The sequence below is a fragment of the Taudactylus pleione genome, unplaced genomic scaffold (genome assembly GCF_031769625.1).
Source record: "Taudactylus pleione unplaced genomic scaffold, aTauple2 ptg000191l, whole genome shotgun sequence".
NCBI lineage: Eukaryota > Metazoa > Chordata > Amphibia > Anura > Myobatrachidae > Taudactylus > Taudactylus pleione.
This window is the reverse complement of record NW_028284593.1, coordinates 281,578-307,480: the sequence shown is the minus strand read 5'-3', so window position 1 is coordinate 307,480 and position 25,903 is coordinate 281,578. Positions and strand designations below refer to the sequence as shown.

The 25,903-nt window shown below is 46.4% G+C and overlaps 1 protein-coding gene across 1 annotated transcript in view; it reads right to left on the bottom strand.

Moving 5' to 3' along the window:
* The window catches only part of CDC45 (cell division cycle 45), a 100,370-nt gene that overhangs the window by 38,641 nt on the left and 35,826 nt on the right, over nt 1-25,903 (bottom strand). Inside the window, exon 8 of the mRNA XM_088476658.1 lies at nt 632-693. Coding sequence (XP_088332784.1) covers nt 632-693 — 62 coding nt within the window. The remainder of the gene's footprint in view (nt 1-631; nt 694-25,903) is intronic.

Below are 25,903 nucleotides of genomic sequence, written 5' to 3'. Positions count from 1 at the left end.
GGTCAACATTGTTAATCTCTATTGCACACATATTCCTTATTTAATAAGGAAACTTTACTTAATGGCTTCAAGAGCTGCCGATTAAGCTGTAGCAGAGTTCATGTATATAGCAGACCAGAACTGCTCTGACAGCCGTTTCATATAGAGCCATCCATTTTCATAAGAATCTCTCAAGTCCACTTTTCTCATAATTTGCGCCCTATGGTTCAATCAGAACAAACCCATCAGTTTAACAATCCCATAATTCTGTGGAGTGAAAGGCTTTAACCACTGATATCTAAATTTCTTAAGATCTATCCCTTGACTTACAGTGTCTCCAAGTGGCCCATATGACATGCTCGAAAATTAAGCTACTCAATGCCCATGGATGTGATATCCTTTTCACCCTCTACATTCTTCCTATTCACAAGCTGTACCTCTTCTGAGTAAAAATAAAAAAAAACAATTGAAAAATGCTATTTCAATTGCTTCCTAAAAAGGGACACGTCAGACCAATAACACTGCTGCCTTCTGTCAATGCTTAATCTGTGGCCTTATTTTTAAAAAGCTGAAAAATAAGAAAGGTGCTACCATGTGAGTAATGCAATAGTATCATAGTCTTGGCTGTACACACTATAGTTTACTAACTTACCACAACATGTCATTTGAATCTTTAGACATAATCCAGGCCAATTCAAACATCATCATTGCAGCCTGCAGGGACAAAAGATGACACGAGTTACAAGTGCAGAAAGATATACACATGCCATTCTGATGAGACAATTACAGATCCATGCATATATTTTGGTTTGATAACTCATAGAGGGTAGAGTTAACATCCAGTATTTTGATTAGATTATGTTTATTAAAACAAATATAATACATCTTCACAGCAGGTTTGTGATAAAGATTTAGAGAGAAAAAAAAAAAAACTGAGATCACGCAGATGTCTTTATAGATACAGATGTCTGTACCCAATGATAGAAGAGAGAACAATGACCAATGACGTTACCTGATATCCCTTAAAATAAGAGTTATGGTATGTCGAAGCTGGATTATTGGCTGAGACAAGATCAGTTTAAAATTGAATCGCAGCGATACCATCTTGAGACTGGCCGCAAGACGCCATTTTGCGAAATGGCCGCCTAAGCGCCAGTTTAGATAAACTCACATTTTAGTACATGTGGCGATAATACCATTAGCATCATGCGAATGCATCTGTGACCATCACCATAGGTTACGGCGATTCACTAAAAGCCTATTTCATTACTTTACGTATTATAAAGGATATATTCCAGAAATGGCTCTACAGTATTGCATTAGAGCAAGTGGCCAAGTGACAACTGGCTTGTGTAGATAAACTTCCAGCACAGTGTTTGTCCACTACGGGTGGTCTGGCTAGAATACATTAGCAAGCTTCATGCAATGACATGATTTCAAAGGCTAGAGTGTCACCTTAGGTCTGTCTCTTGTAGCTGGGATATTTTGCATTTTCACACAAGAGACCAGGAGAATAAAGAGTTTTCTTTCCTTTGAACACAGGAAAGCAGAGGACATGTAGAACTATCTGGCCCAGCATGTCACGCTGCTAAGATGTTAGAGTCAAGCGCACCCATCTTCATACACACATTAATACGTCTTTATATCAAACCCCGAATACTCACACATTACATATTCACACATAAGGTTTAATAAGCTTTAAAGTATATGATTTAAGTTGGTTCAGTTAGTTTAAATGCTGTGAAATAAAGATATTTGATAACTTAGGTTCTGTACATGATAAGAAAGCAGTGTTTGGGTCCGTACTGATGTGTACTCTTTCAACAGAATTCCGGTACGATCGGTGTGGAGATTGCATCGTGCATTCTCAAGTTATGGATCACAGAACCTACAAGCAACAAAATGTTTTATTTCATGAACAACTGTTAGGATGTTATAGAGGGCGTGAATAGAAAGATCCCCAGCTGTTAGAGGCAGGGAGAGTCTATTTGAACCAGCCTGTTAAATGTGCTGTAACATATGCTTCTCCTCTGGGAACCAATGATATCAGCAACAGACTTCCCTATTGTCTTGTTTATTCTGGGGGGGTATAAATATGAGTGCACGAATGCTGGTCTTCAGTCTTCATGCTGAACGCTGTATGACTAAGGGTCTCTTGCTGATGCCTATCTCCGGGTCCGGAAGCACCTGCGTATGTATACTGTACTTGGGGTCTCTATAATTTCCTTTTGCGCCTAAATTGTATGTCTCTCTCTGTGTGTGCCTCTCTCTCTCTCTCTCTCTGTGTGTGTGCCTCTCTCGCTCTCTGTGTGTCTCTCTCTGTCTCTCGCATTGTATTTATTTGCGCTTATTGTACACAGATCATAGCGTGTAACTGACTGTACTTTTACTTGAATAATACTTTGTGCTTCGGAACCACATGTTCTGAGTCTGGAGTCTCTATTTATTGTATGACTGCGTACGCAAATTAGCGTCATCCTTAGAGGTGTATAGGAAGGATTTTAGAAGGTACAGGCAGGGGTATATAGAGGATCATTTTAATATCAACAGATGGGGGCTCATCCAGTAAAGTCACTTACCTACTCACACGGCACATACGGCTATCGATGTCTCAGCAAAGGGTGGAGTGGCCACATGCAGGGTTTTCCTGCAACCGCTTTGTGCTGAAAAATCGCTATCCGTTTTCGTGTGAGCAAAGTAAGCTGACTAGAATCCAGGGACAAGAAAGGAAAAAGTTTGTTTTCCTTTGTTGATAGAAATTAGCGTTTAAAGGGGTGCCGTAGTATTGAGTAGGCGGCTGAGTCGCAGTTTTGCGCACAGAAAACACACACTTTTGCGTACGCAGTTAAAAAGTAATTATACGGTTGTGTGGTAGTCGCATTATATTTTGTATGCGACTGGTCCCACAATAGCGTATACGTACTTCCGGTTGTGCTGCCATGGTGTTTAAACAAAGCCATTGAGGTTTACATTTTTATTCTATTACCAATATCTGGGTTAACGTGTATTTTTCTGCGCAGAAAAAAAAAAAGTGTAACAGTGAATATTTGTTGAACAAAGTTAACGGTATCGTATGATCCTTAAGGGCTAGGTGCAATGGTTAGCCTAGCCGCTTGGTAAGCAGCTTTACCGTTCTATACACAGTAGCAGGTGTACATGTTGTCTTTGTTGTAGAAAGGTGCGTGAGAGTAGCTGACATACAAACTCTCATAGGTGTGGAAGTTGCCTTACTAAATCTTATCCAGGTGTGTGGGCGCCGCCGGCTTAAATCGTCCACAGGTAAGTGAAAGTGTCTTGATTGTCTTTCACAGGCTTAAATCTTTATTTAAAAGCGTAGGCGATGTCTCAGAATGGGAGCCACTCAAACAGTAGAGAAGTTAGGCAATGATGTACTGCTAATGGAGGCGCCGATCGGATCGGCCCGTCGTATCATGCTTACAGAGTACGGTACTTATGCAATAAGGTATTGTGATTTATGGTTTAATATGACGAGGAAGAGTGTTAGACAGTTTCCCATAATTGGTAGTTTTGACAAAAATGTGTTAGACAATGTCCAGGATCACATCTGTATGGTGCGATCCCGAGAGAAAAAGATTAAGGGCCTCATTCAGACCCACTCGCGAGCGGCTGTCCGCTCGCAAGTGGGTCGATGATCTGCACTGCGCATGCGCACGACGGAGGGAGCTCCGTCGTGCGCATGTGCGAGACGCGTCGAGCCAAGAACTTTCCTTCGCTCGTAGTGTCTCATCAAAAGGGGGCGTGCTGTCGATGTTGACTGACAGCACGCCCCCTTTGGTGGGCGTGCCGGGGGCGTGCCTGCAAGACGGAGGCGTTCCCAAGGGAACGCCTACCGTCTGAAGCCGGCCCCACTGACATCACTAGTGATGTCAGTGGGAGTGATTTTGGCTCTGATAGAGCCAAAATCACTCCTGGCCTTGCGGTTGAAAAACTCAACCGTAGGCTTTTGCTCGCAGTGGCGATGGTCACGATGGTCAAGACCATCGCGACCATCATCCTGCACGCTCGTATATGCTGTGGACGCTCCATATTAATGGAGGTGGGCCCTGATTCAGAGCGAGCGCTCTGGTCAGAGCCTAAGTGTTTTGAATGTTTAAAACTATGGCAGCATGAAGGGGATGCGTGGCTTAAAAATGTGCAAACGACGCACACTACCGTTGAGAGCACATTGCCAGAAAATACATCCGCGACGCCAAGTTGCAATACGGGCGAGCCGCAAATTGGCGTGCACGTGTGTCAAGGTAGCGACGTGGAGAGTATTGCTAGCAGTTCACGCTCACCTCCCCCACCTTATGTGGATGGAGGAGCAAGTACAGTTACCAAATATACCCATAAAAATGTAACAAGCAATTTGTACCCTCTCTTAAGCAACCATAAAGAAAATGTTTATGATGTGCATGATGAGCCTATTGTAATGTCTGCCATTTCCCATGCTGTGCAGATGATAGATGCTGCATCACCACAATCACGGGTGGTGCCGCCATCTCCATCGGTAACAGCAAGGGAAGTGCTAACACCCTCTGCACCCATAGAGGAAGTTGTTAATACCATACGTAGCAGCAGCAGATTAAACCCCCAGCCAGGTAACCAGGTCAGAGGTAGCAACGCTGCCGCTCTGCATCCCATTCGGACAATAACTGTTCCGAATGGAAATGCGGATGCAAACGGTGTAGTGCCCACGAGGGAAGTAGTAATGCATTGTCCATGGACAAGAGCAGAACTAAATTCCATCATAAATGATTTCCCCGATCCCAAAAAGGAATTAGCCAAATGTCAAAGATTTTTGAGAAATTTGGGTAGTTCTCATGAGCCCACTAATAAAGATTGGCGTGTGATTTTAAGGGCCTGTCTACCACGCAATACCGACGTGACAAAATTTATCAATGACTGTGTATTGGATGGCGACGTTCCCTTAACAGACCAAGTAAACCAAGGTAACATTTCCCGCATTGTGACTCAATTGGGTATATATTTTCCAGTAGTAGTTAACTGGAACAAAATCTTCACAATCAAACAAAAGGAGAGTGAAACTGCAGAAGACTATTGCGACCGGGCTCTGCAGGCTATCACCCAGTACACTGGGATAGAAGATATTAAAGATAGCACTCACCACAGGGGAATGATAGTCACGGTACTCATGGACGGTCTGAAAGATGATTTAAAGATTCGGGTTCAGACCTCACAACCTGGCTGGAGGGGACTCACAATAGATAACCTCATAGAGTCTGCCATAGAACATGATAAAAATATCACAAAGAAGAGAGCGACCCAGAGCGAAAAAATATGAAATATGGTAAGAACTTACCCTTGTTATCTCTATTTCTACAAAGTCCATAGGGTTCCACAGGATACCTTGGGGTATAGTGATGACGTCAGGCATCGGGCACCATAGAGTTAAGTTTCAGCCTCCCAGGATGCACTAGGGTCCCCCTCCTATACCCCGCCCCAGAGCCAAGGCATCTCAGTTAGGTACCAAGCCATAGGCCGGAGGAGGAAAAGGAAGAGAGAGAAGAAAGATCTGGACACACACAAGAATCACATTCTCACCAGAGGGAGACGGAAAAACCGGTGACCAGAGTAAAGCCCATCTGCAGCACAGGTGCGACAGGGCGGGAGTCCTGTGGAACCCTGGGGACTTCGTAGAAATAGAGATAACAAGGGTAAGTTCTTACCATATCTCATATTTTCTACTTCAGGGTCCATAGGGTATCCACAGGATACCTTGGGGATGTCCCAAAGCAATATCCTTTAAGGGTGGGGACGCTCCAGTGCTGAAAGGAGAATCCGCCGCCCAAAGGAAGCATCCTGAGAGGCAAAGGTGTCAAACGCATAATACCTCACAAAGATATGGACAGAGGACCACGTAGCAGCTTTGCAGATCTGGACTGCAGAGGCACCACGTCGAGCTACCCACGAAGGACCCACAGACCTAGTGGAATGAGCCTTCACAGAAGGAGGAACCGGCAGGCCTTAATGAAGATAAGCTTCAGAAATAGCCATACGGATCCAGGCTGCCAAAGTTTGCTTTGAAGCAGGCCAACCCTTTTTACGGAAGCCATAGAGGACAAACAAGGCGTCCAACTTCCTAAACGAAGAAGTGCGGTCAACATAAGTCGTTAAGGCCCGCACAACATCCAAAGTGGCCTCACCCACTGAAAGGCCGGGTGAGTTAAAAGCTGGAACAACTATTTCCTCGTTAACATGAAACTGGGAAACAACTTTGGGAAGAAAATCAGGACGACTGCGTAGCACTGCCCTGTTCCCATGAAAAATCAAGAAAAGGGGTCTACAAGAGAGCCCCTAAATCAGAAACACGTCTGGCCGAAGCTATGGCCAGAAGGAAAACAGTCTTAGCTGTAAGCCATTTAAGATCCACTGAGCCCAGTGGTTCAAACGGCGGTCCTTGGAGAGCTCTCAGGACCACAGCCAAGTCCCAAGGCGCAACGGGTGGAACAAAAGGCGGCTGAATTTGCAGAACGCCCTGCATAAAGGTGCGTACATCAGGGATTGTAGCAATCCTACGGTGAAACCAGACAGACATGGCAGAAACCTGCACCTTCAAAGAAGCAAGGCGAAGCCTGTGGTCTAGTCCCGCTTGTAGGAAGGCGAGTACCCGAGACAGATGAAACTCCCGCGGTGCATAACCTCTCGGTCGACACCACTGGAAGAACGTATGCCACACGCGATGGTATATTCTCGAGGAAGACGGTTTCCGAGCTCTTAGCATGGTTCGCACCACAGAGCTGGAAAACCCCCTGGACCTTAACATGGCCGTCTCAACAGCCACGCCGTCAAAGACAGCGAGTCAGGTCCGGGTGAAGACAAGGACCCTGTGACAGAAGGTCCGGTCGGAGCAGTAAGCGCAGAGGACTGTCCACGGACAGACCCTGAAGGTCGGAGAACCAGTGCCGTGTGGGCTATGCGGGAGCTATCAACAGGAGCGTCCCTCCTTCCTGTTTGAATTTCCGGATTACCCGTGGAAGAAGGGAAACCGGAGGAAAGAGGTAAGCAAACCGGAACGTTCACCGGACGGATAGAGCATCCACCAGAAACGCCTCTTCGTCTCTTGTGCGAGACCCGTACATCGGCAACTTGTTGTTGTGCCGGGACGCCATGAGGTCGATCTCTGGAAGACCCCACCTGTCCACCAGCAGTTGAAAAACGTCCGGGTGCAGGGACCATTCCCCTGGATGAACGTCCTGGCGACTGAGAAAGTCTGCCTCCCAGTTTAGCACTCCCGGGATGAAGACAGCAGATATGGCCGGAAGATTGCGCTCCGCCCATACCAGGATCCGAGACACCTCTACGAGAGCCGCCCGACTTCGGGATCCTCCTTGCCGGTTTATGTAGGCCACGGTGGTAGCGTTGTCCGACTGGACCTGCACCGGGTGACCTTGGAGAACCCGATGTGCCTGCTGGAGAGCATTGAAAACCGCTCGGAGTTCCAAGATGTTTATTGGAAGCTCTGCTCCTGCCGGAGTCCACCTGCCCTGGAACAAGTGTGGACCCGAGACCGCTCCCCAGCCCCGAAGACTGGCGTCCGTTGTTAACAGGACCCAATTCGCCACCCAGAACGGACGACCCCTGTTGAGATTGGTCGTCTGCAACCACCAGGCTAGAGACAGGCGAACCTCCGGAGTGATCACCAACGTCTGGGACTTCAGACTCTGAGGCAGTCCATCCATTTGGACAGGATCAGGTGCTGCAGAGGTCTGGAGAGAAACTGGGCATATTCCACCATGTCGAATACCGACACCATGGAGCCCAGTAACCTCATTGCCGAGTGCAGAGACACCCGGCGGCTCTGCAGACAACAGCGCACCCTCGACTGTAAAGCAGAGATCTTTTCCCCGTCACAAAGATCCTTTGCTGTCCCGAGTCCAATAAGACTCCGAGATGCAGAATCCGCTGAGACGGGATCAGGGTGGACTTCTGACAGTTTATCAACCAGCCGTGCCGTTGCAGTAGCGCAATGGTCAGGTCCAAGTGGCGCAGAAGGAGCTCCGGAGATCCTGCCATTAAGAGAAGGTCGTCCAAGTACGGCAACATGCGGACTCCCTGCAGCCGCAGGGAAGCCGCCATGACCGCCATCACCTTGGTGAAAACACGTGGTGCTGTCGCCAGGCCAAAAGGTAACGCCCGAAACTGAAAGTGGTCGCTGCGGATTGCAAACCTGAGGAACTGCTGATGGCGCAAAAGATTAGGGACATGCAGGTAAGCGTCCTGTATGTCCAATGACACCATGTAGTTCACAGGTTCCAGCGCCAGAATGATGGACCGAAGGGTCTCCATCTGAAACTTCGGCACCCACAAAGACTTGTTGAGAGCTTTGAGGTTGAGAATCGGACGAAACGACCCATTGGGTTTCTGCACCAAAAAGAGATTGGAATAGAAACCCTGGCCCCTCTGGGAGAATGGAACAGGCACTATAACTCCAGCCTGGAGCATAGTGTGCAAGACCTTCCGCAGCTCCGTGGCTTTGTTCCTGTCTGATGGTAGACCCGTGGTGAAGAATCGAGCTGGGGGTCTGTGCCGGAAGGAGAGGGCATACCCGTGAGAGACCACCTCAAGAACCCAAGTGTCCGTCGTGGTGACCGACCAACACCGGGCGAACTGCAGCAGGCGGCCTCCCACTTTGGGATCCCCCAAAGGGAGGCCCAGACCATCAGGCCGCAGGCTTGTCATCTGGCTTAGGGGCCGGACGTCTAGAACTCCAGACCTGCTTCCGGGGCTTGGCCGATTTCTTTGGGCCAGCCTGTCGGGGAAAGGACTGTGCTTTAGGCCTACCCTGGGCCCTATAAGGCCGAAAGGACAACTTACCTGAACCGGAAGGAACTGCAGCAGACAGGAGACATGCAGAGTTGGCTGCCGCCAGCGTGGCTACACTTTTGTCCAGGTCCGGACCAAAGAGAACTTCTCCGTTAAAAGCCAATGCTTCCAAACCCTTTTTGGAATCCACGTCCGCCTTCCAAGATCGCAACCACAATGTGCGACGAGCAGCTACAGCTGCCGAAGAAATTTGAGACACCAGGGTACTAATATCCAAGGCCGCTTCGTTGATATAAGTGGCCGATTCCCGGAGATTGCCGATCAACTCCGTCTGCTCAGCCCAACAGTCGGAATCGAAGGACGCCTCCAACGTATCAGCCCAGCGCTCCATAGCTCTGGCAACCCAGCAAATGGCCATAGCTGGCCGCGCTGCCCCCCCCCCCCCCCCCCCGCAAGGGAATAGACGGACTTCAGGCAGATCTCCACCTTGCGGTCCGTAGCATCCTTAAGGGAGGACATGGATGGCATGGGTAATGTGGCACTACGGACAAGGTGTGTCACATGAGAATCTACCTGTGGAGGGGACTCCCACTTGGCAAAATAATTGTCCGGAAACGGATACACCACTGCTAAACGCTTTTGAGGCTGATATCGTTTGCCTGGCTGTTTCCACGCTTCCTCTAAATGGTCAACTAATTGCCCCGAAAGAGGAAACACTGTGGAATGTCCTTTAACATCCTTGAAAAAGGCGTATTTGGACTGATACTGGAGGCTCCTCATCCTCAATAACTAAAGCAGTACGGACTGCACGAATAAGGCCAGGTATATACACCTTAGACTTAGCGTCCGACTCTTTAGGACGGGGAGGTTCCTAGTCAGAAAGATCCAGAAGCTCCCCATCGTCAGACGTCCCGTCTACATCCTCATAAGGAGCAGACAGACGCCACCGGTCGCTTGTGAGGCCGCATCAGACTCCCCTTGCAACACTTCTGACAACTGCTGTACAGAGCTTGTTAACGAATTAACCCACGCAGGCTCATGAGAGACCTGAGGAGGGGAAATAGGGAGACTGTGGGGTGCCATCAATTGTCTTGGGAAACCCTGCATGGGTGACGGCACCACTGACTGCTGGGACAAACCCATCTGAGTGAAGGCAGGCTGCGGAGCTAACTAGCCCACGAGGGTTGTAAGTGCTTTGGCAAAACAAGCCCAGGGCAGCTCCTGTACCGAAGCCGTGACCGTAATCGGTCGCGTCAACGAATAACACCGTCGACATAGTCCCACCGCACTACCGTCCCCCTCCGCTATAGGTACCTTGCATGTAGTACATAAAAGCTGGAGAGGAAAATCACTTTCAGACATAATGGTAAGTATGTGACCCCTCTCACTGATACTCATTAGTATAGTGTGAGACCACCCTGCAAGCACCGCACCGCAAGGGCTTTACCAGAAAGAACAGGGACAGTTAAATGCTGACAGACAGAAAATGAAAGTACAGGCAGCAGATGCTAGCATAAGTCACATACAATGCAAAGAAATCAATTCCTGCACTATCAGCGCTGATCCTCAACTACACAGACTCAGAGCCTGGTAGGACACAGCGCTGCATACACAGACCTTAATCCAACGGAGGAGAGGTATGCAGGGGGACCCAGACCGCGATGCCACCGTTCATCAGCGTCCAGCAGCGCTCACCATGCTTCTTCCACAGATGGCCACCGAGGAGCAGAGAGGAGGCCGGCCTGGGGGAGGATCGCTGACACAGGACCAGTCAAGCTAGAGCAGAGAGGGCTGTGTGCAGCGGGGGAGGCGCCGGCTGTGAGACAGGGAAGGCGCGCTCCCCTGGCATGCATTTAACCCCTGGGACGCCGCAGAACTACCGCTCTGCCGCGGTCCTGCTGTCCCAGGTGGGTAGTGGAAGCGCAGGTTAGAACCTGGCTCCACGCTGCAGCCAGTCCCCAGGGAGCCCCCTGCCTGGGGACTCGGGACCATGTATCAGCGGGGACCCCGCTGCTTACCTGTTGTCCCCCTTGATTCCGGCCATGGTCCTAAACATCTGAGGTCACCGCTAGCTGTGACCCCAGATGCCTACCAGTATCCCCGGATCAGTACCGGCGTTCTGGTACCGGCGTTCTGGTACCGGCGGGGGTGTAGGGAAGACAGCATGGACGTCAGGACTGACTGTCCATGCTGTACTTCCAGATGTGCAGCCACAGCTGCATTGAAGAAACTTCAGGGGCTCTTCACGGTCCCCATCTAACAGGTGCATCCGACTCCGGCCGGGCACCAAACTAAACTGAGATGCCTTGGCTCGGGGGCGGGGTAAAGGAGGGGGACCCTAGTACATCCTGGGAGGCTGAAAGCTTTAACTCTATGGTGCCCGATGCCTGACGTCATCACCTATACCCCAAGGTATCCTGTGGATACCCTATGGACCCTGAAGTAGAAACTAATGGCTGTCAGTATCCAAGCTCTGGAAGGAATGACAACATCACAGCCAACCGACACACCTGCACCCACACACACCTGAACAATTACACGTCCTCACCAATCCCACACCACAGCAAACACATCCTTACCCCACATATCATACACAACCACAGGTCCCATACTCATATCCCCCACAATATCCTTACCCATACCCACCACCTTTCCCTCTTGCTCAAATCCCACAACAATCTTTTCATCCACCCCGTTCAAAATTATGTTTTAACTGTCACCAAGTGGGACACGTAAGTAAGAACTGCAAAATGAAGACCACCACACAGGAACACGAGTTTCCCAGTATCTTCTCCCAGGCCTTACATGACTGTTTATAATCTTTTCAACCTATCAATGGATCTGTTCTAATGTAAAATGTGGATGATCTATTGTTGTATTTTAGGTCATGTTTAAATGATATTAAACTGTTGTGCTTTATCTCCCACTCATAGGACACAAAGGTTGCTAAGGATAAACGGCAGCCATGCCAGGCTGAGGTTGACTACTCGGAATACTATCCAAAACAGTGGAACAGGCATTATTTAGAGCAGTAGCTATTAATACCAAGATTTAATTGCAGGAACCTGTATGCAGATATTATATCCCTAGAATTATTAAAAATTATAGGGGGACTTATTTTACAGATGACGTTTCCAAGAACATGTGTAAGATGATAACAACACTGAGATTATCCCAGACTGTCTTTTCCTTTATTTGCCCCCCCTTTGAGATACTGTTCAAACAGACAGCCTCATGTGAAAATATGATAATGAGGTTACTGTGCAGGGTATCACGAAGATGAATGAGAATAACCGAAATTTAAAGTGTTATTAACATGTCTAATGCAAACTGTCAAAATGTCAAATCTGGAGGAATTTGTTATGATCCAAATTTTTTTTAGCTCAGGTTGTTTGACTGATCGGTGGAAAGGTCCGTATCTGACGATACTACATCCACAAAGGGTGGCCGGGGAAGATACGTGGGTCCATTCCACTCACTATAGGGAGGTTAACCAACCGGTGGAGATACAAGGCAGAGACAAGGCCGATAAACGTGGACCTGTCGATTGCGAGCTTGTGCCGGAAAGATTAAAAAGGTGACGTTGAGATATCTGAGCTAAAGAAATGTGTAGATCAGTGCTTCCAGCAATGGAGTGGTCTGCTGTGGTCATCCTAGTTCTTTTTCTTTCCAGAGTTTTTGCCATGATGATCTGTTAGGGGATACTCAGTGTCTGTGATGGGGGACCGATAAAGGAGATGTGAGCTGATGGCGGAGCTGATGGAGTGGAGTCAGGAGGAGTGCAATGCCAATCAGGGGAGTGCCTGACCAATTTTAGTATTGTAATTGTTATGTTATTTGGGAAGAATACTTCCAGAAGTTATGACCCTCACACATGTTGAAATGCTGGGTATACATAAAAACACACCGTCACCCTATCTTCACACACAATAAGAACACAGAGGCAAAAGAAATATGATGCGTCCGGTGTGTTCCTATAGTGTTGAAATATGAAAAATCTAAAAAAAAAAAAAAAATAGAGTAAAACGAAAGAATGAAATTATGATAGTGGCCAGTATGAATACCGAGGTAGACACAGAACTGCATTACAACCCTGAGCTAGGAAGTACCATCATTTAATGTATTATATTTAGACATGCATAGAATGTATTATTAAAATGTTATTTATAAGAACACCTCAGACAAGGTAAAGTCTCAATTCCCCTTCAAGACTGCTGTTATAAGACTGGTGCATCCCCACACCTTTCACATGATCTTCCAAGATCCGCGGTGTGCGTATAATAGTACGCACTCCCCACTCAGAGACACATTATTGTTAAGAGTAAGAACCACCTTGTGCCATCCCATAATAACACTAAATAATATGTAAATGTAAGCATAAATTAAATTTTAATAGCAGATTGTGATAGCATGTTCGCTATCAAAGGGTGGACTGTCGAAGCTGGATTATTGGCTGAGACGATCAGTTTAAAATTGAATCGCAGCGACACCATCTTGCGACCGGCCGCAAGACGCCATTTTGCGAAATGGCCGCCTAAGCGCCAGTTTAGATAAACTCACATTTTAGTACATGTGGCGATAATACCATTAGCATCATGCGAATGCATCTGTGACCATCACCATAGGTTACGGCGATTCACTAAAAGCCTATTTCATTACTTTACGTATTATAAAGGATATATTCCAGAAATGGCTCTACAGTATTGCATTAGAGCAAGTGGCCAGGTGACAACTGGCTTGTGTAGATAAGCTTCCTGCATAGTGTTTGCCCACTACGGGTGGTCTGGCTAGAATACATTAGCAAGCTTCCTGCAATGACATGATTTCAAAGGCTAGAGTGTCACCTTAGGTCTGTCTCTTGTAGCTGGGATATTTTGCATTTTCACACAAGAGACCAGGAGAATAAAGAGTTTTCTTTCCTTTGAACACAGGAAAGCAGAGGACATGTAGAACTATCTGGCCCAGCATGTCACGCTGCTAAGATGTTAGAGTCAAGCGCACCCATCTTCATACACACATTAATACGTCTTTATATCAAACCCCGAATACTCACACATTACATATTCACACATAAGGTTTAATAAGCTTTAAAGTATATGATTTAAGTTGGTTCAGTTAGTTTAAATGCTGTGAAATAAAGATATTTGATAACTTAGGTTCTGTACATGATAAGAAAGCAGTGTTTGGGTCCGTACTGATGTGTACTCTTTCAACAGAATTCCAGTACGATCGGTGTGGAGATCGCATCGTGCATTCTCAAGTTATGGATCACAGAACCTACAAGCAACAAAATGTTTTATTTCATGAACAACTGTTAGGATGTTATAGAGGGCGTGATTAGAAAGATCCCCAGCTGTTAGAGGCAGGGAGAGTCTATTTGAACCAGCCTGTTAAATGTGCTGTAACATATGCTTCTCCTCTGGGAACCAATGGTATCAGCAACAGACTTCCCTATTGTCTTGTTTATTCTGGGGGGGTATAAATGAGTGCACGAATGCTGGTCTTCAGTCTTCATGCTGAACGCTGTATGACTAAGGGTCTCTTGCTGATGCCTATCTCCGGGTCCGGAAGCACCTGCGTATGTATACTGTACTTGGGGTCTGTATAATTTCCTTTTGCGCCTAAATTGTGTCTCTCTCTCTCGCTCTGTGCGTGCCTCTTTCTCTCGCTCTGTGCGTGCCTCTCTCTGTCTCTGTGTCTCTCTCTGTCTCTGTCTGTGTGTCTCTCTGTCTCTGTCTGTGTGTCTCTCTGTGTGTCTCTCTTTCTCTCTGTGTGTCTCTCTTTCTCTCTATGTGTCTCTCTTTCTCTCTGTGTGTCTCTCTTTCTCTCTGTGTGTCTCTCTTTCTCTCTGTGTGTCTCTCTTTCTCTCTGTGTGTCTCTCTTTCTCTCTGTGTGTCTCTCTTTCTCTCTGTGTGTCTCTCTTTCTCTCTGTGTGTCTCTCTTTCTCTCTGTGTGTGTCTCTCTCTCATTGTATTTATTTGCACTTATTGTACACAGATCATAGCGTGTAACTGACTGTACTTTTACTTGAATAATACTTTGTGCTTCGGAACCACATGTTCTGAGTCTGGAGTCTCTATTTATTGTATGACTGCGTACGCAAATTAGCGTCATCCTTAGAGGTGTATAGGAAGGATTTTAGAAGGTACAGGCAGGGGTATATAGAGGTTCATTTTAATATCAACAGGTATAACATACCTTTGTTAACTCTTTCTTCGAGGTCCATGGGGTCCACAGCCATTACGTTGGGGTATGAATCCCGGTCACCAAACAGTTAACACAAACGAGCTCTCTGCTCCCAGGATGCACCGGGGTTCCTCCTCATATACCCCACCTCCTGCCTCAGGTAGCCAGTTTGTTACCAAGCTTAAGCAGTCGGAGACAAACAAAGGGTAAGAAAGAAGAAACCCATAACTCATGAGTCCAGACTCAAGAGGAGAAACTACGGAAACCTCCCCCAGAACTACAGGTGCGTCTGGGTGGGTGTCCTGGGGACCCCATGGACCTCGAAGAAAAAGAGTTAACAAAGGTATGTTTTACCATAACTCTTATTTTCTTCTTCGGGGTCCATGGGGTCCACAGCCATTACGTTGGGGATATCCCAAAGCACTAAACCTACGGGCGGGGACGCTCCTGACTCTCGGAAGAGAGGAGAACCCTACGGCCGAAGGAGGCATCCCGAGAGGCAAAAGTGTCAAAGGCATAACAATTGACAAAGGTGTGGACGGAAGACCATGTGGCTGCCCTGCAGAACTATTCAGCAGAGGCACCCCAGCAGGCCGCCCACGAAGGCCCCACTGACCGTGTGGATGTACCTTTACTGAGTCTGGCACCACCAAACTAGTCTGACCTGAGGAATCGTCATAGGAATCCTTCTGACCAGCGTCCGCTTATCGGCTGGCCAGCCTTATGACAGTCATACAGTACAAAAAGGAACCTACTTCCTCATGCTGTTGGCGTGATCCACATAATTATGTAGCGCATGGCCAACATCCAAGGAAAGCCTCACCTACCGAGAGGCTTGTAGTCTGAAAGCTGGGACCACAATCTCATCTCACATTCATATAGAACCAGAATACCACTCTTGGAAGGTATTCCGTCCTAGTATGAAGTACCGTTCTCTCCCGATGACTTCGTAAAACGGGAAAGCGGGAAGAAAGTGCTGCTAGATCAGAGACGCTCCAGTCTGACGAGAACATACTCAAGAAATCTAACCCCCTAGGACCACATTTTCTCAGTTCACCCCGGAGAACATACGTTTTAATAACTGCAGCCAGAAGTAAGTTTCTTATCCTCTGAACTACAGAAGATCCTTTCTTTAAGGCGGAGGTCTGAAGAACCATGCCGTCCAAGATGGATGAGTCAGGTCTATATACAGGAAGGGATCCTGTATTAACAGGTCCGACCTTAGCAGAAGAGGCCACAGAGTGTCTATGGAGTGACTCTGCAGGTTGGCGAACCAGCAGGGTCTGGGTCAAGCAGGGACCATCAGTATTACTGTTGCATATTCCCGTTAACCCTTAGAGGGAGGGATAGCGGGTGAAGCAAATACGCTAGTTTGAAGTTCTACTCTACTGCCAGAGCGTCCACAAACACTGTGCCCGTACCTGGGGACCCTGTGCTTGTGACTCAAGGCCATGAGGTCTACCAAGACCCATCCATCCACAAGGCTCTGAAATACCTGTGGATGAAGAGCCCACACTCTCTGGCGCATATATCCTGCTGGCCTAGGAAGTCCACTTCCAAATTAAGGACTCCTGGTATGAACACAACCGATCTCGCTGGAAAATCACATTCTGCCCCTGATGGATGAGGCAGTCTACTGCGGTGGTGTTGATAGATTGCACCTAGACCGGCCTGCCCCTTTAGTATTTCCTGAGCTTGAAAAGCGCTCCTGAATACTGCCCTTAGTTCCAGGACGTTTTACGGAGAGACTGCTTTCGTTGTCCCCCATTTTCCTTGAAACGTGTGTCGACCTGTCACTGCTCCCCACCCGCGGAGGCTGGTATCATCCAGGTTCAGAATGGGCAACCCTTGTTGCGACAAACGTCTTTAACGGATAGTCGCTCTTCTGGCGAGAGACAGATCGTCTGTGCTTTTATTTGGAACCCCGGCCGTACCCTGGCCGGGCAAATAACAGCTCCTGACAGAGAAAGACTGCCCTGAAAACCGGCTTCCAATCTCCTATCAGTGGAACATTTAAAGGCAAATGCCACTGGAAAGGGATATAAGGCCTCAACCTTTCTGGTAATATGGATTTTTCTGCCCGGAGAAACTCCATACTACGTTCCCTACAACTCCTGGTATCTCAGGTGGTCTCCCATCCAAGTACTAACTGGACTCAATGCTGCCTAGCCATCAAGATCAAACAATCTTGGGCATGTCCAGTATGGTCTGGCTGTGGTCAGATTTGGGAGGCTTTCACAACTTTCTGGCATTAGAACACTGGAGCCTCTCCTTATAACGGCTCCACAAGCATAGCTTTGCCCCTCTGATCAGGGAGGAGACGTACTGTTGGAAGACGGTCTTCCTCTCTTGAGAGTGACTCCTGGGAGGAGACCCGTGCCTAAACACCAGAAGATGTACCAGAATCTGAGGGCTGGACGGAGCGTGAGACCGACCGCCTTCTGATTCTTTTGGCTGTACTAGCCTAGCTGCTTGCCATAACTGCTGGAAGGCTGCTAAGGACGAAGTCACCTTTTGATCCGAGTGAGCACACTGGTCCCTCCAGGACAGATGCCCAGGAAGCCTAAACATGGTAGGTTGCAGCTGCTGAAGATACCTTAATATCAGGGTTAGCGCAGGAATCGCCAACCTGTCCACAACCTGCGCTATGATCTGGTAGATTTGACTACTGTGGTGACTCTTTAGAACAGTGACCACCACAACCCATTTATATTAAGTCCAGTGAGGTCACCCCCATTGCCCCTCTCTGTGGCCTGGCCCGCGTAAGGGGCCAACACCATCTGGTCTTTGGCTGCAAAGACCTAGCAGCCTGTAGTAATTGTTGAACGACTACTAAAGATGATACCTGCCTCAACCACTGCCTACAGCACCTGGTATTCCCAGGTGGTTTCCCATTAAAGTACTAACCAGAACCAACATGGCATAGCTTCCAAAGTAAGATAAGATTGGGCATGTCCAGTGTGGTATGGCTGTAGGTGAAATGTCCATTCATAATGGAAATAGAGGGCATAACCATAGGGGCTGCTGCTACAGGTCACACATGCCACCAACTCAGGGGCCTCAGCCATCTGTCTTACCTTTTCATTGGACATACAAGGTTTATCCAATGTCTAGTATTAATGTGACCATCATTTTACATCCAATGTACCCACGTATCTCTGTAGCGGGTTACATGAGGAGAAACAGCAGTGATAGACTTATTCTGACAAGGCAGCATAATACAGCAAATTCCATAAGTCACATGTAGTGCACATGATAGATATATATATATATATATATATATATATATATATATATACACATACACACATATACATATACACACACGCATATTCATACACACTAAGCTCTCTGGCCAACTACCAAACACCAGGTAGGACCTAGAGCTCTGTATGACCTGATCACCGGAGTGGAGGCATATATATATACATGCAACAAAATTTTTAAGTCAACTACAAACAGCCGACAAGGCTAAGTAGGACATCAAGCTCTGTATAACCTGGCCATCCACAGAGAGGCACCCAGGAAGATGAACTAAATCCCCTGAGAACATTTGCAAGTAACCTACTACAAGCGTCGGTTTACAGAAAACATACGTGTGAAGCACTCTCTAACCCCTAACCACAGTTTAGGGGTTTCAGGAAAATAAAATTTTGAACAGTAGCACATTCATGCCTAACAGACCAGTTTTGCAAAATCTACCTGTAGATTTGCATCAATCGGTACTGAATCCAAGCAACAAAAGTTGGTAGGATTCCAAAGTTATGCACTTCCCTGGGAACAAGGCATACTCAGGGATAGCCAACTTCCCTCCCCCCCCCCCCCAATCAGTACTGAACTCAGCTGAGTCTTCCTAAATAGGAGAGAGGGGGGATGGGCAACCCAGCCCTACCAGTATATGTGAATTACAATATAGCTCATATAGCCTACAGCTGGGGCCAATGTAATGTGTTCATCTTCACACATATATAGGGGTATTCAATATGGGAGTGAAAACATCGTTTTTGCGTTAATATCGCACTTTTGACGTCATTATCGCAGGTTTGACTTTTACACCGTATTCAATTTCAAAGACTTATCGCAGGTTCGAAAAGTCTTTGATCAAAAACGGGGATAAGTTTTCACCATTGAATAGGTGTCGAAAAAAAGTGCAGAATTGGGGTTTAGGGGTGCAGGCTTAAAAAAAAATAGCCTGCACCCCTGGGAATGACATTTAAAAAAGAACTGTGTCAAAAAAAGTAAAAAAAAAAAAATAGGGACACCCCAAAAAATTTATTTAAAAATTGGGGTTAAAAAAAAAAAAAAAAAAAGGGAAAAATTGTTTAAAAATAGGGAAATAGGTTCAGGGCTATTCTGCAAGTATGCAGCAGGTGTTTTCTAGAATAGATTATAGCGGCAGGTGCACAATTGCAGAATTTTTAAAAACTTACTTTAGGGACTTAAAAATATGCTAGTACCCATTTTCATGTACCCCAAATTTGATGGGACCACTTAAAAAATGAAAAAAAAATAACCCAAGTGCTCTTCTGCAACACTTCTTCAATGTCGGGAAAAAACACCTGCTGCGGCTATTTAAATCTCCGACTTTCAATTACAGGCTAAAACGGGGGTACCCATAGCGATCCCCCATGTTTTTACAACTTTAGGGGGGTCCAACAATTTTTTTAAGGAAAAATTCGTAACTTTACGCAAATCCAACTGCGGAGTCTCCCGTTTTCGTTAATTTCATATTGAATACGGGGATAAGCGGGCACGCGCCCGGTACTTTAACGCAGGTAAAAACTCCGATATGAAACGTAAACTTCGACAGCGAAGTTTTACGTTTCATATTGAATACCCCTCATAGTCTTTTCAGAAACAAAGGCAGCATAACTCAGCAAAACTTAACGCATTTAAGCAGTATATTTGCCATAGGCTCTTAATCAAAAAGCACAGCAGCTTAATAGGATATTTGAGCCTGTTCAACCTGCCCTAAAGCAAGGTATTTTGGTCCATTATCTGGTAAAAGGAAACCCAAGGGAGTTCCTATCCAGAAGCTGGGAGGTTTGTCTACTTAACACAGTAACCACATAATTCAGATTGTATGAGATCCTGTGGGGAAAACCCCCCAGCACAGGGACCTTAGCCGCCTGTCCTTCAGACTCTGAGCCATAATAATGACAAGTTCTGAGTACACACGTGATTTTGTTTCACCCTAATTACCCACACACCCGTAGGAAAGGGTTTAAGGGAAAAGACAGTGATAATTTACAGGAGTCACAGTTCTTTTTACATAAGAAACAGTATCCATAAAACAACAATCACATGTCATGCATAAACACTCTGCGAGTCATATGCATATAAGCTCTCACTACCACAATCAGCCTAGGTAGGATAGAGCCTTGTAAAAACCTGAACCAGCAGTAGGAAAGGTATACAGGGAGACTGCCCAGCGTCCCTCGTAGGAGCAGCGTTCAAAGAGCAACTGACATACACTCTGGCTGCCCTATATGGAGGCTGGATAACATATGGAGGGCAACACAAAGACAATTTAAGCCACATATGCTGCAGTATCATCGTTCGTGTTCTGTTAATCGTACGTTCTCTTCCCCCAGAGTTCAGTCATATCTCCGTGTATTATCTATTTTGCTCATAGTAACCTATGCTGTACACCCAAAATGGCTGCCTCACCTAGTACCTATGTGGGTATTAATGATGCTATGGCTATCTTGAACTACGCATTTCATACTTTGCATTCCCTCACTGTAGCGATTGTAGTACATCCAAGATGCCCTTCTACTGTATGTAATATGTTCATTCCTACAAATGTCAATTGCTTTGAGTCCTTATGGAGGAAAGTAGTGCACTATATAAACAATCATCAAATATGCATGTTTCTGTGTGAAGAACATGGAGTTGATAATAACTAGAAATGTATAGACAGCCATCCACCCTGCTGCCTTAAGAAGTTCTATCACTGTTGACTGAGGTCACAAGCTAACTGGCAAGCGGCAGCAACATCAATCGCAATGTCAAAGAAAAGATGCTGTACTGTTCAAGGATTCCTCAGGGCGAGTTGTTTGGAAAAATTTTCTGTACATTTAATAAAACGTTAGTATACGAGGATCACCCTCCTTTTTCATTTCTATATTCTTGAGGGAAACGCTTACCCAGGAAACCGATTGTGAAAGAAAAGCCTATACAGTCTGACGTTCCAAAAGAAAAATAGGGTCTAAAGGAAGAGGTTAAAGTCATATACAAACACTCATTAATTTTCAGAACTACGCAAGTGCAATACTTTGGGGGGGGATCATCAGAGGAACAGAATAAATCATAAATATAATATTACACAATATTGCTTTGAAGGATCTTTTTCAAACCTTTCATGGATTAGGAATCTGTTAATAAACAAGCAGACACACCAAGTACCATATTTAACTAGAGATGTGCGGCTACGGTTTTATTCGGTTCTTATCGCTAAATTATCGCAAGTTCGGATTAGTTCAGATTTCTCTCATTAGCTATCCAAAACATGTGACAGCCAGATAGCCAATATGATGCCATTTTTCAGATCTGAACATATCTGAGTAAAACCGAACTGCACATCTCTATTTTTAACAATAGTTCTTTTTGTTTGTATTGCATGTATTTAAGGAAAGACGGTTGCTTCTATATTATTAATAGGCTGCTGGTTAATTTAAAGTTCGTCAGCCTCTTCTCTTTGCCATCCACTGGCTTTGAGTAAAACTATGGTGAAATACTGTAATATGAAATGTGGATACCAGACCTTTTGCAGATAAAGTGAACTGGTTCTTAGAACCACCCTTATAGATATTTGCACCATATGCCTATAACCCTCCAAATTTCTGGCAGAAGTAAATGCCACCAGAAACATTAACTTCACCGCCAAGCATCCCTGCTCACTGTTGTATAGCGGGGAATCTATACTTTGTGTGCCATGTGTTGTATTTTGAGACGTTTTACCTCCAGTAGAGTTAGTTTGCTCTGTATATTTACCTGTACCCCTAGAATATTTTATGTGAGGGAATAACGGGACTTTGTCCTGCTCACAATCCAGCCATGTTTCTGCAAGGCTATGGCCCAAATTGTTCTTGGCATTTACAGCATGTTCAGATTCTCCTATAACCAGGATGTTCCCAGTTATGGCCATATCCTGGTTTCTGGAGGATATTCCATACCAAAAGGCAGACCGGTGAATTAGAAGTGTAATGCCATAATCTTCAGAAAAATCCTGTGCTGAACAGCAACATAAAAGTTATGGTGCGTACACACGGTACGATAAAAATGCACGATATGAACGATAACGATCATATCAAGCAATTTTTGGTACCTTCCAACCCACAAACATCCGGCGATGCGCGGGCACGTATGGACGATAACGATATCGACCATCGCCTGTGCATGCAGGCCAACCTGGTCGATATCGATCAGTCCAGTAGATGGTGGTGTGCTGGATGATAGATAGATCATCCAGCACTCCGGGAAGGTGCAGGGAGATCGTTCAGCGAGATAGTTAACTATTGTCCCGTTTGTATGCACCATAAGCATCTTGCAGATCTATGGGTTAAAGAAAATCCTCTTTTTTCCAATAGAGGAGAGGATAGAGTTCACAGATTTAATGTGATATTGTCTGGCATTGACAATACTTATACAGTTTGCAATTAAGGTCATCAGTAGTAAATGTGGTAATTGCATCTGCTTTGATTCAAGCTTGTAGACTGTTCTGTAAGGCCTCTAGATTCGTTAAGTCTGATTGAGTCACGAATTGCACTAAGGCATTTCCTTTCTAGGCACTGATGGACTACTTTGTATGCATTCTATGATGTCTATAACCCTTGGTCTTGGATAGAATGTGACCATGTGTTCTTAATGGGCAATTTTGCCCTCTACAGGTGTTAAAGGGGATTGATCCTGAAACTTCACTCTTCGCTTTGAATAGGTTAGAACAGCATTTTTTAACCGCTGTGCCGTGGCACACTAGTGTGCCGAGAGCGGTTGTTAGGCGTTTCCTTGTGATCAGATCCTCCATACTGAGGACCGGGCAGCGCTAAGCTCTCCTGGGAGTCTCAGGCATGCCTGGGCCGTGATCTATGCAGACGCGGCGGCGAGACATCACAGGTCACGCAGCCTCCCGACCCGCCCACCCCACGGCAGCTTCTAGAGATTCCCTGCATAAAGGGTAAATATGACCTACCTGCAGCCACACGCATCACCAGCCTGCCCGCAAGCCCTGCAGCCACCAGCCAGCCTGCCTGCTGAAAGCTCTGCCGATGAGTGACAGGTAGGGGCTGGAAAAGGTAAATTACTTTATGTGGAAGCCAGTGTCATTTGTTTTTTGTTTGTTGTTTGTTTTTTTGGGGGGGAGCAATGCGTTTTTTCTTTCTTTGGGGGCCAGCCAAAGATTTTATTATTTGTGGGAAGCTATGTGGTTTTTATGTAAGCATGTTCTCCGGGGCCAATGAAAGTGCGTTTTTTTTTCTATGGAGGCCAAAGGGTGTGTTTTTTTATTTTTTTTTTTATGTGGGAGCCAATATGTATGTTTTTTCATCGGTCGCGCACGCCGCATCGCCAGAAGGTGTACCTTGGCCATTTTCTTGCGTAGTGTACCTAGAGTTAAAAAAGGTTGAAAATCACTGGGTAAGAAGGAACATTTTATCTGTTGGATTAGCTTTCTGTTTTATAATTTCTCATGTTTCTAAATTGTTGACCTGGTGAATGAGGCTGAAAAATCTTTTAATCTTTCTTGTGGCAATCAATTATACTTCCCTCCAGAGGACTTCACCACCTTAACTGCACCTGTATTAGGGCAGAATTAGAGGACAGGTATAGATATATGCTGACAAGCAGCGCTAGCATAAGTCACATACAATGCAGAAAGTATACTGCAAAGTAACACTACAAACAACTGCCCAGATTCAGTGTCTGGGAAGGCTATAGCGCTGCATACATCAACCCAAGGGAGAGGTATGCAGGGGGACTGGACCACACGCTGGCCTGAGAGATCTGCAATGCACCACCATAGAAAATGGCCGACGGAGACCTCAGTGGGGGTGTGGCCACAGGAGGAAACCGCTCAGCAAAGCCAGACCGCAGTGGAAAGGCGCGCTGAGCTAAGGAGCCGCTACAATAGGAAAGGCAGACTTCCCTGGCTGAATATTAACCCCTGGGACGCTGGCTTCCAGCGCCAATATTGTCCCTGGTGGTCTAGTGGAAGCGCAGGGTATGGGGGGGCCTGCGTCCACCTCAGCGCCTCCGGTCTGTCCCCTGAGACCGGAGGCAATGACGGCTAATACGTGGGTCACCGCAAGCGGTGACCCTCCTTACATTGTCCCCGTACGTCCGGCTGCAGTCTGGGAAGTCCGCGGAGCCCGGCTAGCACGGACCCCTGTGTCCTGCCGAGATCCCCAGACCGGTACTAGCGCTGCGGCGCTGGCTGGGTGACGGAGCGGCAGCACAGACTTCCAATGGACAGTTTGTTGCTGTGCACTCTGAAGATAGTTAAAAAAAAAAAACCTACCAAACCATAAAATAAACTAAACTAAAATAGCTTTAGGGGCTGCTAAGCAGCCCCTCTGCGTTAAATGACCTGACTCCGGTGGACCAGTGCATCCTGAGAGCAAAAGCTTTAACTGCGTGGTGCCCGGGATCCAGATCCAACCTACACCCCAAGGTCTCCCTGTGGAGCCTATGGACCCTGAAGAAGAAATTAGGAGATCCCTCCCCTCAGAGACAGTATACTAAGGAGAGGCCCACAAAATACCCGCTGCCAGTTAGGGGAGAGAGACTAGTACTCAATTGCCTAGAATAAATTAGTTGTCTAGACAGTTCTGACATTGCCTCAGCTATGGTAGACAGCCAGGCCAGCGTGTCCAAATTCGGAGGGGTAACCACAGATGGACTATCACCTTGGTACAAACAGACCCAAATTAGAGCTTGCTTGAAGAAATTGTCAGATTTGGGGTTTGATCTGGGGTCTGGACTGTGACCACAGGTCAGGTCTGCTTGGAACTGGAATGAGTGGAGCTAGGTGAACATATGTTGCTTCTCCTCATTCAGTACTCTCTATTGGATGTACGAACAGGACAGAGAACAGATCAAATACTAGGCTGAGGAACTGGTGTGTTACCCAGCAATGGTGGCAGCACTAACTGAAGTCTGAAGATTTTTAATCACCGTAAAATCTCTTCCTTGGAGTCCATCTGGGGTTGCCATTACCTCTGGTTATGTATAGTGAGCTGTGGAGTCAAACACTAATTAAGACTGGCTCCCATCCCCTATATAACCCCTCTTCATATACTAGAACCTCAGTCTATGTTTCACAAATACGGAGAAGGACCCAGGGATGAACTGAGAAACCAGAAAACCAACAGGTAATGAAATTAGTATGAAACCAAACAAGGGAGGGATTCCGGCATCCCCCAGATGGACTCCAAGGACATTTTAAAAATCATATTCCTCTTTCATCTGAGTGATGCCATTATCTCTGGGATCTACCAAAGTAAGCCAATTTAAGGGTAGGGGAGCATCGGAACCAGCTGCTCAAATAATTTTTTGCTCGACACTGGCGTCTCTTGCTCCAAAAGTATGGAAGCTGTAACATTTTATAAAAGTATGTATGGATGACCAGGTAGCTGCTCTGCACAGCTGCTCTACTGAGGCACCATGCCGCACAGACCAAGAAGCCCCAAATTGAAGAGGAACCGTCAGATTTGAAGGCAAATATGTACGCTTTTGAGGCTGGCCAGCCTCTTTTTGGAGCATCAATCAACACCAACAAATCATCCGTACGCCTCAAAGACATAGTTCGCTCCAAGTAAATGGTGTACCACATCCAACAGTGCTAAGGAAGAAACTTCACTGATCACTGAAGCCTGGCGAAAGGCTGGAAGGAGGATATCCTGCTTAAAAAAAAATGAGAAGCAGAGTCGAAGAGAAGATCCAAAAATACCAT